A 16,279-nucleotide genomic window follows, 5' to 3' on the forward strand; every position below is an offset into this window, starting at 1 on the left:
TTCATTGTTTAACCAAATAAAAAAAAATTTACAAATTCTAAAAAATAAAATATTTGTCATTTCAAATTCCATCGATTTTAAAATCTTGGTAATCTTAAATTTCTTTCACCTATAAAATCCCATTCGCTGCCAGACCCAAAAACCAGTGTTTTCGTCTCCGATCGTTGAAGCAGGGAGAAAGTTTGAAACTTTTAGAGAGAGAGAGAGAAAAAAAATGGGGGCGGCGGGAGAATGGCTGGAGAAGGCGTTGGTGGATCTATGCCGGAAGATGGAAACCGGGGGTTTGGATAAGGATATGATATCGGGTTTGGTCTCGTACTGTGAGCTCGCCGATCCTCAGGACGCCAAAGAGTACCTCGACGTAAGCCCAATTTCTTACTTTTTCTCCAATAACTTTGTGCAAATTCTTAGAATTTGTGTGTGTAAAAATTAGAGATGATGTTTATATTGCTATTGGATTTGTTGGTTTTTATTTTTTTTAACCCAGTTCTTGATTGCAATTTGGGATTGTGATTCACCAAATGGGTTCGGATGAGAAAGCTTCCGTTGTTGTTTTGGGAAATTCAAATTAACAATTTCTGGTGTTCTGCTGGAATACATTTAAAATTTGGCAAACAATTTGGACCGGAACTGGAACAATTGAGTATTTCCCTTTGTCTTATGGGATTCTTGTTTTGGACTGGACTCGAGACGAATGCTAGTGTATATCTTTCATCTATGAAATCTTGCACTGTCACTGAACCGAAGAATGAGATGATTGTTTGTGTAGTTCGTTTACTTGTACAACCGCGTCTGGTGTACATGTTTGTATGTTGGTATTTGAGATTGGATGTTTTTCCATGCAGAACATCATTGGGCAGGAGGTGGGCAAATCTGTGATTGAGGAATATCTACAGAAACGAGGTCGCTCAGATCTTTGCAGCAGCACCGGGGTTGTTCCAACCTCAAGTTTGCATGCCTATGTTAAACCACCCTCAAATGAAGGTTCTGCAAGTGGGTCCAAGAAACCGTTGAAAACTCCGAAAGTGGCTAGAGACCCCAGTGATCAAACAACTTACAGCAATCAAGTAAAGCAGGTTCCAGCTAAGACCAGCGAGTCAAAACCCACAAGTAACACGAACCAAGGCAACTCTAAGAAGAAGAAAGCTGGGAAAGTTGTTTCACTTGCAGAGGTTTCCAAAGGATCAGTTGTATTCAACCAGGGGAAGCCATGCTCATGCCAAGCTCGTCGCCACAGACTTGTGAGCAATTGTTTATCGTGTGGGAAGATAGTCTGTGAGCAAGAGGGCGAGGGGCCTTGCAATTTTTGTGGAGCTCTTGTGCTGAAGGAAGGCAGCACGTATGCTGGTTTGGAGGAAAGTTTCACTCCCACATCAGATGCTGAAGCAGTAGCAGAAGCTTATGCAAAGAGACTCGTTGAGTATGACCGAGACTCTGCAGCACGAACTACAGTTATTGATGACCAAAGTGACTACTATGAAATTGAGGGGAATAGTTGGTTGTCAAAGGAGGTTTGTAATTTCTGTATCTCTTTTTGCAAAAATTAAACAAACAAAATTTGTGTATGTTTGTATGTTAAATTCACTCGTTTCATCCCTAAACCTCTTTTTATTACTTCCAGGAAAAGGAACTTCTGACAAAGAAGCAGGAGGAGATTGCAGAAGCTGAGCGGATCAAGCGAAGTAAAGTAGTTGTATCTTTTGACTTGGTTGGTCGCAAGGTAATTATAACTTCGCTGATTGTGTGCTTGTACAAGTACGATATGTTGTTGTAAAACTTTTTTCACGAGTATTGCTGCTGGACACTACTCGCAATGACTTGTTCATGCTGATTTTTCTTAACTCCTTTCTAGCTCCAGCGGTTAAATTTGTCATGAGAATATCTATTCTTCCGTGTTGCTTTTGTAGCCTTGACCCCGCATATTCCTAAACGTGCATTGTTCCCGTCTAATATTTCGCGTTCTGCAGGTCCTTGTAAATGAAGACGAAGCTTCTGAAGTAGAATCAGAAAGCAGAATATTGAGGCCCCGAGATGAAAAGGAAGTGAACCGCATCAGACCAAACCCTTCTCTTAAGGTACAACCAGTATTTGTGGATCCAGGCCCTGGTAAGAAGCCTGTTCAAGGCAGGAAGTCAAACAAGACCCTAACAAAAGGCTTGTGCTTGGAGATTACCGGGAGGGTGCAGCACGTCAGCGATGAATTAAAACATCTTATGGTGGATAATCAATTAGAAACAGCTTCAAATGGGAAGTTTTCGCAAGGGACGCCTGTAAGTGGGGGTACGCTCGATGATGATGGAGAATGCTTTCTGGATTTCCATTAAGGGAAATTTTTGGAAGGAGCAAAAGAACAAAAGATGAATGAAATATACAAGTTCCATTTTCATTGCTTGTAATCTTTGAACATGCCTTAGACCAAAAAACGAAGAAGATTCGGTGTATCATTTTCAGGATTTAATGGTATAAAGATCGTTTTAACTAAATTTTGTCATTCACACTTTGTTTTAACGGATCCAGAATCGTTTATGCACTCATACAACTGAAACTGAAACTCAAAGGTGGAGACATGAGCTGTGTTGAATTCCCTTATGCTCAAACATGGTCCCAAAACTTGGATTTTCATGTGATCCGTTGAAGGTACCAATATGAGAGGAGGAATCAAAGTCTACCCTGCTGCAAACTGTAGCTGCTCAATAACGGTTCACTCTGTTAAATCTGAAATGGAGCTTTTACCTGAGATTTTCGTCACTTTCCTAGTTGCCATCAAGCTTCTTTCATTTAAAACATCATCCCACCTTCCTGCATCAGCAAGAATGTTGGAAGAAGTTACATGATCTTCGGCACCACGATGCAGTGTTTTCAGTTCTGTGAATCCACTAACCAAATATAATCCCCTATCAAAATCGCCATGAACTCTACAAGCATTAATCAACATCCTCCAAACAACTGCATTTGGTTCAACAGGCATACTCTTCACAAACTTGTAGGCCTCCTCTAGCCTTCCTGCTCGTGCGTACATATCAATCACGCATCCGCAGTGCTCAATTGTGGGCTTGATATGGTAAGACTTGCACATTGCGTTATACAAGTTCAGACCTTCATCAACCAAACCAGCATGATCGCAAGCTGATAGAACACTGATGAATGTAACTGAGTTTGGTTCAACTTTCTCAGCACACATTCTCTGGAAAGCAAGAAGCGCTTCCTTTCCTTCACCGTTGATCGCATGACCAACTATAATTGAAGTCCACGAAACAACATCTTTCCGTGGCATCTTATCAAACACAACTTTAGCTCGGGTCATGCTCCCGCATTTTGCATACATGTCTATAAGAGCATTGTGCAGAACAATACTCCCTTGATGACGATTACTACTCTCTACGTAAGAATGAATGTCGACTCCATTAGACAAATCCCCTGAGTTTCGGCAAGCTAAGATTAACCCTACCATTGTTGTTTCATCTGGCTCTAGCTTTTTAGACTGCATCTGACTGAAGAGCCACAATGCCTCTTGATTATGACCGCATTCGACAAATCCATGGATCATAGAGTTCCACAATGCAATGTTGTCATCCGGTGCTTCATCCAAAACTTTTTTAGCATACGCTATTAGTCCACATTTGGAGTACAAGTTAATCAGTGCTGTCCGAATAGCTACAGTTATTTTTGTTCCATTAGCTGTCATATACCCATGAATCATCTTCACCATACCAAGCTCTCTACTATTACAAGCAGCCAAAATCAAACTTATCAGCGATACTCTATCGAATCCAACGTCCCCAGCTCTCATTTCTCTAAACAAAAAGAAAGCTCTTCTACAATCACCAACTCCAGCATATCCTGCAATCATGGTATTCCATGAAACCAAATCCCTCTCAGGCATCTCATCGAACATCCTTCCAGCTTCATCTATATGCACAAACTTCGAATACAAATCAATAAGCACATTACAAACCTCGTTTACCAAATCCAAACCCGCCTTATAACAGTATGAATGAAGTGCCCTTCCCACATTAAACTTATCAAAATCCACACACCCTGAAATCAAAACAACCAAAGTAACATAATTCGGCTTCAATCCCAAACCAAAATCGCAACTCAAAACTCGGTTAAACAAATCCAACGCCGCACCAAACAAGCTGTTCTTCACAAAACCAGAAAGCATACAATTTACTGTCACAACAGTCTTCTGAGGAATTCTATCAAACACAATGCAAGCACATCCCACCAAACTCTTCGAACACGAATAAAAACTAACTAAACTGTTCAACAAATTCACATTACAATCCAAACCGATCCTAACAGCTTGGCAATGCACAGACTTCCCTTTCCGAAAAGCGGATAATTTGCTACAACCCTTGATCAAAGAAGCAAACACATAAGGATCAAAAACTGGGTCATTACGTTTTAGCCTCTGCATTTCTTTGAATAAAGCGAAAACCCGAGAAGGGTCGGCGTCTAAGCTGAGCCGGCGGACCATGACGGGCCATGCGGCGGCATTGGGTGTTTGTGCGTGGGTGAATAAGGCTGTGGCGTGGTGGAGAGTTGAAGGGGTTGAGAGAGAGAGGTTGAGGAGTGAGAGAAGGCATGAGGGGTCTGAGTGGAGGAGGCCGGTGGTGGTGAGCTGGGCCTGGATTTGAAGGAGGTTTTGGAAGGAGAAGACGGCGGGGCTTTGGTGGAGAAGATGGAAAAGTCGCTGTCCTTGGCGGGGGAATGAAGCGCTCATCAATCGAATCAGAGTGCCGGTTTCTTTGTTTGTTCATAGGTTTTTGTCTTGAAAACATGGCAAAGGATAAATTTTGGAAACTACACAAATCTTTAGACTAGTTAACGACATTTTACCTCAATTGCAGATGAGAATTAGGTAAGTTCGTTTTTGTGTTCGTCTTCCTCAACTCGAGTTTAAATTCAACGTAGTTTATTTCATAATCATGTGAAAAAAGTAAAAAAAAAAAACATTAGCTGAATTATTTGAACTTTAAGAATTTTAATTAGTCGATAAATATTTGAGCGTTCTCGAGTGAGGTTCGAGCACTATTTGTGAGGGCTCGAGAAATGTTTGAGTATGCATTAAGCCGAGTCCTTATATTTCTAAATCTTAATAAAAGAAGCCTCAATGTCTTTAGTGCGTTAGTGAAAATGATCGAGAATACCTCGAGTTAGAGTCGTTATATTTCTAAATCTTAAGAGCAAGTCCATTCCTAAAAAAAATGTGTTGGCATTTAGCTCATATAATCCACTCAGTGAACAGTGATAGGCTCCATGAACAGTAAATTGTACAAACGCTTCTGCACGCCTACAAAATGCGCTGGCACCCAGCCTATTTATTAATTTTTTTTTTATATGTGACATCCCACATCGCCTAGGGGAGTGATCCTTATATGTATATTCTCATCCCTACCTAGCACGAGGCCTTTTGGGAGCTCACTGGCTTCAGGTTCCGTAGGAACTCCGAAGTTAAGCGAGAAGGGGGCTAGAGCAATCCCATGATGGATGACCCACTGGGAAGTTGCTCGTGAGTTCCCAAAAACAAAACCGTGAGGGAATGGTAAGCCCAAAGCGGACAATATCGTGCTACGGTGGTGGAGCGGACCCGGGAAATGGTTCGCCCCGGGCCGAGATGTGATATTATAAATAATAAGTTTTATTTAAATATAGTTTTAATTTCAGATAGGATTTTATTTAGTGTATTTTGTTAAGTTTATTTGGTGAGTTTATGTAATTTTATTTTCTATGTTTTTTTAAGTTTATTTTGGTGTGTATAAATAAAGTACTATAAATTACATAAAGTACTAAAACTAAATAAGAAATTACATAAAGTACTAAATATAAAGATGAAATTAAATAAAGTACAACAAATAAATACGAAATTATACTAAGTCAGTGGAGCTAGGATATGTGGTGCTAGGATCTTCGTTGCTAGGATCTATGTAGCTAGAACCCCCTCGACTTGTTTATGCGTCTCTTGCACGCCTCATTCGCACCACGTCTTTTTTTTTTTTCTTATGTCCAAAAATATTTTGAATTCGGAGACAGTCCAACTAGAGGCTTGTTCATAGTGTCACGATCTGCTTGAGCCATCCTTTCTTCTCTAAGCATCTTGTTTTCTCGATTAAGTGTTTCTCTAATCATCTCGTTTTCTCGATTCAATATTTCTCTTTGTCTCTCAGCCGCCACATCGCATCACTTAGTAGCTGCTAATATTGCTACCATAGTCACATCATTTTCCTCATCTCTAGCCGCTTCTCGTGCCACATTCAGTTCACCTTGGCAAGCAAGTTCGTCCATATATTTTGTGTAGTTATTTTTGGAAGAAATCTATTTTTTCTTTGCCGCCTTTTTACCTTGGGGCCTTAGGGACCGATGAGTTGCATGGGTCTCCGGCACTTCGTCGGGCATCCATTCCGACACTTCTTCAAATGTGTCTTCTTCTTGTGCAGCTATGTCTAGTTCTGGCGAATCGTGTAGAGGGACGCCGTGCATGACAACTTCTGGACATGTTGGCACAATTTTGTATCTGGGACAATTTTTGACAATTTCCCAACATTTTCATTTGTTGTGGTTCTTCAAATTGTAGAATGCTTGTGCTTGTAGTGTCTATAAAATGTGGGATAAGACAATATTAAAATGCGGGTGTAACACAAACAAATAAATTAAAATATTGATGCGGGTGGAATACATATAAATAAATTAAAATATTGTCACCTGATTCGCTAAACTTATCCCACTACGCAAATTACCAGAAGCAATCGAGATAGCATTTTTCCAACAAGTAAAGGATGTGTTGAGCTTTTTCCAACGCCCTTGAAGACCTTGACTACTTTTGGCGTCTTTTCCATGTATAACGCAAAACACTTCCATAATTCTAGTCCACATTTCTCACAACTCCATCTCATTACCCGTAATTGGGTCATGAGTAGTATGAACCCAACATTCACACAATGTAATATCTTTGATGAGCTTCCACGTAACCTTTTTTTTTCACACAAAAAGTATTTGAAAGCTCTGGTAGAAAGTGTTGAAAATATTGAAATGTGGTGTAAGGATGAGGATGATGGTTAGGTAATTATAGAAAACAAAAAAAAAAATTAAAATAATTTTTTTTATTTTTTAACAATTTTTAATAATTTTTTATTAATTTAGTTAATTAGTATGGACCGCTAGATTTGAAAAATGTTCAAATCCAACAGCCTATATGTTGACACGTGGCCAATGATCATAATTCTAACCGTTGTGCCTTTTTTTAAATTTTTTGTGGGGAAAAACATGGACTGTTGATCTTTGGATCCGACGCTTTAGATCAAGCCACATCACTAGCCGTTGGATTTCAAATTCAAATTTTTTTTACCGTTGGAAATCCAACTGTCCAGAAAACTAGTTGTTGGAAACCCAACAGCCATAACTAAACACATGGCCTCCCCATCAGAGTCGTTAGTGTGCCTGTGCATGCGGGCCACCCCATGTTTTCTTGTCGGGACGCGGGTGTTTCCCACGCACCTGGCACCAGAAAAAAAAAAAATTAAAATGCCCTGTGACGTCACGCTGGCGTCAGCATGACGTTAGATGGGCTTCTCAGAGCTCAGCACATTTTAGGCTAGCCTGGAAATCAACTTGGGCTAGGTGTTGTCCTAATCTACTGGGTTGGAAGGGATTGGCTGGGTGCCGGCCCAAATGTCCCCAGTGGACTTGCTCTAATAGAAAGAAAAAGAAAGCCTAAATGTTATAATGTGTTGGTAAAACTAGTACTCTATATAGGCTTAGACTTGTTTTACCTTTTATTCGTATGAGTTTCAATTAAAATTTACGAGAAAATTTTGTGTTCTCTAAAAAGATAACTTCATTCGTACAGACGCACACACTACTAAACTAAACACATTTATACTAGGATCACAACACAAACTTTCTTTCATCTCAATACAAAGAGTCGTGTCTAAACGAACATACGACGTGATTCTCTTGCTAGACCCAAGAGTTTCACCAAATTTACCTACTCATATGGTACCTTTTCAAATTTGCCATGGCAAAGCAAACCTATCATCTTTGGTCCAATTCTCTGTGCTATATTTAACCAAGACGACGTTGCCCCAAGACAACCCCTCAGGTTTTCGAGAGATTTTTCAATGTGACGGAAACACGGGATAGTATAATATGTATCATTATATAAATGATGTGATATATATGTTAAAAAGTTAATAACTTAAAAAATAAAATTTTTCACCACTTAAATAAAAGCACGTAATGTACCGTATCCCGTTTACAATGAAAATTTTCTATATGTTTTCTTGGTGCCACGGGTCTCAACTCCCAACCGATTGGGAACTGAAATGGCGGGATCTGATTGGGCGAAAGTATCATCTATCCTCTGATGCCTTAAAAACGGAAAATTTTTAGGTGTACCGGGTACACCAAATTTTTTTGGTGTACCCTCACTCATTAGAATTTTTTTGGTGTACAAAAAGTGAGGGTGCACCAAATTTTTTTGGTGTACCCTCACCATTATGAGTGAGGGTACACCAAAAAAATTTGGTGTGCCGGGTACACCGAAAAATTACTCCTTAAAAACATGCGATCTTAAAGTAAACAGTGTCCGTCGACACAAAGAGGAAAAAAAAAAAAACCAGAATTGGAACAGTGTGTGCAAACACACAGAAGAACAAAAGCATCATCGGCCTCATCGTACTTGTCTTTCCAGTTAAACAACGTGAGAAGAACAAAGGCAGAGCCGCTCGTGCGGCCTCCGAGATCAAATTCGTGTCAGAATTTTAGCCACTACCCACGATTTCTGCCGCATTTTGTCGCATAAAGTTGTCGTCTTTTTTTCTCGATGTCTCCGTCTGTGTCGTGGGTTACGGGTTGCGGGAGGTGAAACCTGCGTTCGATTTGATTGAACCCGAAAAAGATTCGTGCTTTAGGCTCCCTGAGATCCGTAAGAGCCCTCGATTCTTTTGATTTCGATATGAATTTTGGGTTTATTTATGCATGCTGCATTTTTCTCTGATTATTTTATTTTATGGGATTTAATTGATAATTTTATTAGTTTGTTTGAATCTCGTTTTGTTGTGGTGTGCTTTGTTCTTGATTTTTGGAGTTTCTGTAATTGATAAATTGTTGGTTAATTTCGAGTTTATGAGACTGTGAGTCTGTGACTAAGAAGAAAACGGAAATGGGGAACTGAAATTTGGAATTGCAATTCGATGCGATATATGATTCAATGATTTGTGTTTCGATCAATGTGTAATTTGGTTTGCGTCGAGTTGAGCTTCGGAGTTGTGCTAGTCTTTGCCGAGAGGTTGGTTTCGAGGTTCCAAAGAATGAATTTTTCGAAAACAACAACCAAGCCTTATCACACTAAGTGAGGCCCGCTCTATGAATCATAGAACGCCACTTCTCGGTTTTGAGAATAAAATTTTTGAAAAATTTGAACTAGTTTGATTTGTTTTTCGCAGTATGCTCTTGAAATTCGTAATGCATGCTATTTTAGTGGCCATTGTTCATCGTTGGCTGGCTTTTGTATTGATAGGTTTCCTTGTCATTGTCTCGGTATATTTGTTTAATTCGAATCTTGAAATTTATGCTAAGAATTGGACTTTCTTTTTATGAGTAATTCAAATTGTATGGGAAAAGGACTCGGTGGGGATCACAGTCTACAACATAAGTGTACCTCAACTCATCAAGGTAGTCGAGTAGTTGTGGAGTTTGGATAGAATATGGAACATACTTTCTCCATTTTTTTTTTATACATGTAAGGATCAGCCCTATATTTCTTTTCATTTATTTGGAAAATGTCCTAATTGGTTTGGGGAATTGCAAAAAACATTCAGGCACATCATGGCGACAAAAGGGAACTCAGGAGATAACAGAAGTCGAAGCTCCATGTCAATTGTCGTTTTAGCTGGCCTGTGTTGTTTCTTTTACATATTGGGTGTGTGGCAGCGAAGTGGTTTTGGGAAGGGAGATAGCATAGCCATGGATATTACCAGTCATACGGACTGCAGTATTCTATCCAGTCTTGTAACCCATCATTCTGGGACTGACGGTTCTGAAGGAGTTGTCAAAGAGTTCAAATCATGTGGCAATCGCTATATTGATTACACTCCCTGTCAAGATCAAATGCGAGCAATGACTTTCCCCCGAGAAAATATGAATTACAGGGAAAGACATTGTCCGCCTGAAGAAGAGAAGCTACATTGCCTTATTCCGGCACCCAAGGGATACGTGACTCCATTTCGATGGCCCCAAAGCCGTGACTATGTACCTTATGCCAATGCTCCCTATAAGAGCCTGACAGTTGAGAAGGCTGTTCAGAACTGGATTCAGTATGAGGGCAATGTGTTTAGGTTTCCAGGTGGTGGAACACAGTTTCCTCACGGAGCAGATGCATATATCAATGAACTTGCAGGTGTCATCCCAATGGACAATGGGATGGTTAGAACTGCATTGGACACTGGATGCGGGGTAATTTCAATTTCTTTTTTCATTTTCCACCCCTTTAAATATCTTGGCTGTTAATACTGCTATTCTCAAATACATCCGTACTCGTCCCTCGTTAGAACTTACAACCCAATTCTCAAACACGGAGCTTTCGTTGCAGATTGTCTTAGTATTTATATTTAGCCTATGCAACTTACTTTTTCTTCTATTTGATTTGTCCCCCATGTTGGTTCATACTTCAGGTTGCCAGCTGGGGTGCCTACCTGTTTAAAAAGAATGTTATAGCAATGTCATTCGCACCAAGAGACTCTCATGAAGCACAAGTTCAATTTGCTCTGGAAAGAGGTGTTCCAGCAGTTATTGGCGTTCTCGGAACTATAAAGCTGCCTTACCCTTCTAGGGCCTTTGACATGGCTCACTGCTCTCGTTGCCTGATTCCGTGGGGTGAAAATGGTGATGCTCATAAATTAGTCACTGATATTGTTTTTTTATGAAATTTTAGTGATTTTCATTCCCCGTTTTCTTTGTGCGAAAGGGCGAGCTTTTATTATAATTTTAAGGATATCATTTATAACATGAAATCTTACGTGGACTTCTATTGCAGATGGAATGTACATGATGGAAGTTGATCGGGTTCTAAGACCTGGTGGTTACTGGGTGCTTTCGGGTCCTCCTATTAACTGGAGGAATAATTATGTAGCGTGGCAGCGCCCCAAAGAAGAACTTGAAGAAGAACAGAAGAAGATTGAAGAGGTTGCGAGACTTCTTAACTGGGAAAAGAAGCATGAGAAGGGTGAAATTGCCATCTGGAGGAAACAAACAACTTCCGAGTATCGTCGTGACCAAGATCCCCAACCAAATATGTGTGAATCCAATAATGCCGATGGTGTTTGGTATATCACTTCATTTGATCTACCGACTCTTTTACAATTTTGATTGAGCATTTGTTGGTTATCAGTCTAATTTGAGCATTTTTTGCCATTTCCAAAGCAGCATTTAACCTTTTTCTGTTTTGTAGGTACAAGAAGATGGAGTTGTGTGTAACTCCTTTTCCCGAGACTTCAGATTTTAATGAGGATGCTGGTGGGCCATGGAAGCCATTCCCGGAGAGGCTTAATGCTTTACCTTCCAGAATATCTAGTGGTTCTATCCTGGATGTATCTGCTGAGACATTCCAGGAGGACAATAAGGCATGGAAGAAACACGTAAATGCTTATAAGAGGACGAACAAGCTAATGGATACAGGAAGGTACCGCAACATTATGGATATGAATGCCGGTCTGGGAAGTTTTGCTGCTGCTCTTGACTCTCCTAAATTGTGGGTTATGAATGTCATGCCTACAATAGCTGAGAAAGACACATTGGGAGTTATATTTGAACGTGGATTGATTGGCATTTATCATGATTGGTAATTCTCGAACATTTCTTTTCTGTTTGTTCTCTGCGACAATGATGTTCGCAAACTGGACTCTAAATATCCTGAGGATTAGGATGTAAAATAGCATCTGTCTTGCTGCTTAAAACCAATCATTCATCCAGAGTCTTGCTCTTGGCTTTCGTAAATTATGTTTTCTTGACATGCTATTCTGTTTGATAATCTTTTCATCTTCCACCAGGTGTGAAGCCTTCTCCACGTATCCAAGGACATATGACCTTATTCACGCAAATGGTGTTTTCAGCTTGTACAAGGATAGGTACGCCGTGTTTTTATCCTTCATGTTAATATCGATTGCAAATGGTGTCTTTCCAATCAATCAAAGGCACTCGATTCTTTTTGTACTAACAAAAGGTCAATGCAGGTGCGATGCTGAAGACATTCTTCTGGAGATGGATCGCATTCTGCGGCCTGAGGGAGCAGTGATATTTCGTGATCACATGGATGTGCTAGTCAAGGTGAGCAAACTTGTGAGAGGAATGAGATGGAACGCGAAAATGGTGGACCATGAAGACGGCCCTCTTGTTCCCGAAAAGGTATTGTTTGCGGTTAAACGATATTGGGTTGCAGGTGAAGACAACTCTACAACCTCAGATTGAATAAGAAACGCGCTCGTCTCCTATTTTTTGGTGATTGCCTTGTTCTCACCCCTCTTCTTTAAGTAATTAAGCCATTTTTTTCTTTTTCTTGGTCCTTCAGTGTTGCAGCTCTACAGCATTTTCTTTGAGTTACTGTTTAGTTTATATATATATATATCCTTGTAGTTGTAGATCGACCTGCTAGTGGATTAAATTAATGATTTAATTCAATTTTAAATGCTGCATAATGTGATAGTACATTTTGGTGTGGAAAGTTGGAGGTTTTGCAAGCAAAACAACACTGCTTTTATAATGTTAAAATTTATCGGGATATTGTTGCGACAGCACAATTGTGCGTTTTAACTTTTTCATATGGCCAGTCAACTTGGGATCCTAACACCAGTGTTCTAAAAATCGGTCTAGTGGAGCGCTCGGCTGTGACCAGCCATTTTGATTAATGCATAATCGTGAAGAAAAGCAGACAGTGCATTCAGTGGCACCCAAATGGGCGCCTGGGAAGGCATGTAGGGCAAGTCGGATGGACGGTTTGGCAAGGTGCAGGCCTTTTCCTTCACCGGATCTGCAATTGCCACTTACAAATTAGGCAAGATAGCGGCGGCGAGGGGTAAAGTAAAGTTGCAGAAGGCAGATAGGATTCTTACGCGAGAAAGAAGAAGCAATTTTTTCAATTTGGAGAAACGACATTGCTTTATCTGAGGGGGAAATTGTAGCAATAGTCATTCAACTTTAACCCGATTGGAGCAATGGTCTCTCAACTTTATTTCCGTGACATTGATCCCTCAACTCATCAAAATATGTAGCTATGATCCTTTTCATTAACACCATTAATAGTTCCATTAAATTCAATCACGTGCGTGGCACGTGAGACTGTTTGTAAGGATAAATAAGGAAACAAATTGTTTCCCAATGGTTGAAATCGATCCCACGCAAAACCCATTCGCAGTTGAAACTTCCTCCATGCAGCCCATTTGGCCACCCGATTACCACCTAGCGATTTTTAGAATACTGCCTAACACAACAGCATCTCCGTTGCATGGAAGTCCCTCTCTCGTTTATTAATTAGTGACAAAATGAAGAGTACAAGGCACCTAATGTGATGAGGGAAAGAGGTTGTCGAATGATTGCAATTAAGCCCTAAGAATGTAGGACCCTCCCACAAGCCTACTTAATTGAAACTGGTTCTCAGGAGGTCTAGTCAATCTCCCAACCCTCCAAAAGCTCCCCGTCTTTCCAAAGCAGCAAAGCTCCTTTTTCTATTTTTGTGCTTTCTCCCCTTGTTAAATTTTAACCATACTCTGAGAATCAAGCCTTAAGAAGCCATGGAAGGAGACGCCAAGACCGGGACTCATACCCGGGACGCTTCGTTTTCTTCTTACCTCAACAGAGCAGAAGGTAACTTTGTACTCAAGCTTGCAGGATCAGTTCAGACTCCGAATCCCCCTCCTGCCACGAAGACTGAGGAGGGTGAAATCAGTGTCTTTGGAGCAGAGAAATATTTCAACATGATGCTGGAAGATGACGGTCCACGAATTGCGGACTATAACACAAGCAAACTTGGGCAGAAGAAGGAAGAAAATAGAGGTGGTCAGAAGCACAAGCAACCAAAGAGCAGGCCAGGAACTCCGAGTACTTGTTCTGAAGTGAGTTGGAACAGCCAAAGCGGCTTGTTACCTTCGATGAGAACCACGTCTCAGAGCAAGAAGAAAAAGAGAAATGGAAAGATCAATATCTTTTCGGGTTTTAGCTGCAACGGATCTTGTTCAGATAAGAAATCCATTTATATTCATGAGATGAATGCCAGGCATGAAGGTGGCGGAAATAAAGATTTTAGGAAGCAAAATGTTGGGAATATTGATCACAATCCCGCTAAGCAGCCTCAACCAAGATTTAAGGCAAGGGATGAGGTTTACTACTCTAGCTTTGAAAGATCAGTCAAGGAAGAGCATTTTGCATTCGCAAATTTGAATTCCGGTGCGAAGAAATTGGCGGCTAAATCACAGTTGGAAGAGAAGAAAATAAAAGACCTTCATCCACGAAAATCACTGGAGGTGTTTGGATCCCAAAGTATGAAGGGAGACAATGTAGCAATAAATTTAGAGAGGAGATTGTCCATGCTAAATTGGGATGCCATTCCGAAAGCTCCAATGATGAATGAAGATGCGGAGAGTGATGCGAGTTCGGATTTGTTCGAGATCGAGAACCTATCTGGGAATGGGATACCTATGGCATCCGCCACCAGGGATGACTCAAGTGAGACCGGCATGGAGAAAATGGCGGTAAAAGGTCGAACACCGGCTCCAACAACGACTGGCAAGGCAGTAGGAGTTGCTCAAAGGTTGGAACCTTCAATGTAAGTAGGGAAAGTTACCATCTGAAACTGTTAAAAATGCAACCTTAAATTGTTCAAAGTTCGAGATTATCACTTTCTGATTTTATCTTGTTCATGTATTTCATTTCTAGTAGTTGATTACATGAACTCAATTTAGACCATAAAAACGATACGTTCGAATGAAGAATCAAACCTTACCAATAGGTCAAATTTACAGTCTCGCTGTTGCCTTTGAAGAATGTGAAGTCTCATGTTGGAAACTTGACAAACTAAAATACAACATATAATTTCACGCCAAGTGAACTGTTCATGCGATTAAGTTGAGAACAGCATCAGTGTTGATTGGTCGGGTAATCTCATAAAATAACAACAATTTCTTTGAATTTCCTTAGGTCATTAAAAGTCAAAACACCCCAAAAACATTGAGAGCAGAGATTCCACACTCCCGGGGCCATTTTCCAACCAATTTCCCCACCTTTTTAGTTGTGGTTTATCTTGTTTTCTTGATTTGCGAGTGGCCGGCCATTCATGTTTTGGAGCTTTTTTAACGACTATTAACAGAAGCTGCTTTTTAAAGGACTTTAACAGCAGCTGCTTTGGCAGGTAGTCGGCAAATCCGTATCTCAAATAAGAAACGAAATGGCCCTACAAATGGAGGTCATGCTTCAGAAAGTGGTAGCACTCATTCGTCGGGGTTGCCCTAAAACTTTCTTTGCAGCCCGACATGGGCACATGATTGAGAGAAAAATCACAACTTACCACTGTTAGATAAAAAGCTTCTGTCTTGTCAACGAGTCAGCTGTAACCGAAGCTATTTACAGCTAACATAACTTGTAAGACTCATCTTGGGTTGTGAATTATTTTGAGAACCGAATTACTTGAAAGCCAAGTAAGTTAGTCTCCAATTTATTTGACTCTCATCGTGATTTATATTTGATTGACAAGAATCATGGAACCAAGATACTCTAGCTAACTATTTGGAACCCTAATTCACTAAGACATATTGTACATTTCTTGGTGGGACAACATTTAAGTTCAATGGTAATTTGGTTTATCTCTTTATTAACTTAATAGGCAGTTTAATTTAGAGGAACCATAACCACTATATTAAGAGTGTCCCTGCTCTCACAATACATGTGTTCCATTTTGAGCAAATCCTATTTTTGCTAGAACACTTTTGGTTGCTGAGAGTATAAGACTCGTTTGTCATCTAGAAAAGATATATCTACCATATTACACATATAAGTTTATTACTATTTCACGTTAATTTGGTTTATTGCATCGTGATCCTAACGTCTTGTTATTGTTGTGCCTTTCAAAATATATCTTACATAACTTCTTACATGTAACGAGTTGAGTATCTTCAATTGATCACCGCACATCTTTCTTTTCTTGTGATTTATATATGATTGATGAGAAGGATGAACAGTTAAGGAATATCAACATAATGAACCGCCCAACACATGATATATGATATTAGCAAGT

The 16,279-nt window shown here is 40.1% G+C and overlaps 5 protein-coding genes across 5 annotated transcripts; 3 read left to right on the top strand and 2 right to left on the bottom strand.

Moving 5' to 3' along the window:
- Positions 1–119: 119 nt before the first annotated feature.
- LOC125478945 (activating signal cointegrator 1) lies at positions 120–2,483 on the top strand. Its single transcript, XM_048587853.1, has 4 exons — positions 120–361; positions 846–1,511; positions 1,622–1,720; positions 1,968–2,483. Exons 1-4 carry the CDS (start codon positions 215–217, stop codon positions 2,322–2,324), a joined length of 1,269 nt encoding a protein of 422 aa, XP_048443810.1. The 5' UTR covers positions 120–214; the 3' UTR covers positions 2,325–2,483.
- Positions 2,484–2,701: 218 nt separating this feature from the next.
- Positions 2,702–3,304, bottom strand: LOC125478977 (pentatricopeptide repeat-containing protein At4g21065-like). The gene has a single exon (XM_048587924.1). It carries the CDS (start codon positions 3,302–3,304, stop codon positions 2,702–2,704), a length of 603 nt encoding a protein of 200 aa, XP_048443881.1.
- A 23-nt stretch (positions 3,305–3,327) lies between these two features.
- On the bottom strand, positions 3,328–4,726 carry LOC125478978 (pentatricopeptide repeat-containing protein At1g08070, chloroplastic-like). The gene is made up of 2 exons (XM_048587925.1): positions 3,449–4,726; positions 3,328–3,378 (listed from the first exon to the last, which is right to left on the bottom strand). Exons 1-2 carry the CDS (start codon positions 4,724–4,726, stop codon positions 3,328–3,330), a joined length of 1,329 nt encoding a protein of 442 aa, XP_048443882.1.
- Positions 4,727–8,596: 3,870 nt separating this feature from the next.
- LOC125478910 (probable methyltransferase PMT2) lies at positions 8,597–12,702 on the top strand. Its single transcript, XM_048587732.1, has 7 exons — positions 8,597–8,926; positions 9,822–10,455; positions 10,674–10,884; positions 11,036–11,324; positions 11,450–11,839; positions 12,048–12,125; positions 12,231–12,702. Exons 2-7 carry the CDS (start codon positions 9,829–9,831, stop codon positions 12,463–12,465), a joined length of 1,830 nt encoding a protein of 609 aa, XP_048443689.1. The 5' UTR covers positions 8,597–8,926; positions 9,822–9,828; the 3' UTR covers positions 12,466–12,702.
- Positions 12,703–13,488: 786 nt separating this feature from the next.
- LOC125478911 (protein PHYTOCHROME KINASE SUBSTRATE 3-like) lies at positions 13,489–14,974 on the top strand. The gene has a single exon (XM_048587733.1). It carries the CDS (start codon positions 13,785–13,787, stop codon positions 14,817–14,819), a length of 1,035 nt encoding a protein of 344 aa, XP_048443690.1. The 5' UTR covers positions 13,489–13,784; the 3' UTR covers positions 14,820–14,974.
- The last annotated feature ends 1,305 nt before the right edge of the window (positions 14,975–16,279 follow it).

The sequence above is a fragment of a genome, unplaced genomic scaffold, assembly GCF_019419815.1.
Source record: "Pyrus x bretschneideri cultivar Hongxiangsu unplaced genomic scaffold, Pyrus_bretschneideri_v1 Contig27, whole genome shotgun sequence".
NCBI classification, from domain to species: Eukaryota; Viridiplantae; Streptophyta; class Magnoliopsida; order Rosales; family Rosaceae; genus Pyrus; species Pyrus x bretschneideri.

Excerpts from the sequence above, each read along its gene's own strand:
- LOC125478978 (XM_048587925.1), bottom strand. The coding sequence starts at position 4,726 with ATGAGCGCTTCATTCCCCCGCCAAGGACAGCGACTTTTCCATCTTCTC. Across the intron at positions 3,379-3,448 it reads AGCCAGATGAAACAACAATG|AGAGTAGTAATCGTCATCAA; the intron begins GTAGGGTTAATC and ends ATTCTTACGTAG.
- LOC125478945 (XM_048587853.1), top strand. The coding sequence starts at position 215 with ATGGGGGCGGCGGGAGAATGGCTGGAGAAGGCGTTGGTGGATCTATGC. Across the intron at positions 1,512-1,621 it reads ATAGTTGGTTGTCAAAGGAG|GAAAAGGAACTTCTGACAAA; the intron begins GTTTGTAATTTC and ends TATTACTTCCAG. Across the intron at positions 1,721-1,967 it reads TTGACTTGGTTGGTCGCAAG|GTCCTTGTAAATGAAGACGA; the intron begins GTAATTATAACT and ends CGCGTTCTGCAG.
- LOC125478910 (XM_048587732.1), top strand. The coding sequence starts at position 9,829 with ATGGCGACAAAAGGGAACTCAGGAGATAACAGAAGTCGAAGCTCCATG. Across the intron at positions 10,885-11,035 it reads GATTCCGTGGGGTGAAAATG|ATGGAATGTACATGATGGAA; the intron begins GTGATGCTCATA and ends CTTCTATTGCAG. Across the intron at positions 11,325-11,449 it reads AATAATGCCGATGGTGTTTG|GTACAAGAAGATGGAGTTGT; the intron begins GTATATCACTTC and ends TCTGTTTTGTAG.
- LOC125478911 (XM_048587733.1), top strand. The coding sequence starts at position 13,785 with ATGGAAGGAGACGCCAAGACCGGGACTCATACCCGGGACGCTTCGTTT.
- LOC125478977 (XM_048587924.1), bottom strand. The coding sequence starts at position 3,304 with ATGACCCGAGCTAAAGTTGTGTTTGATAAGATGCCACGGAAAGATGTT.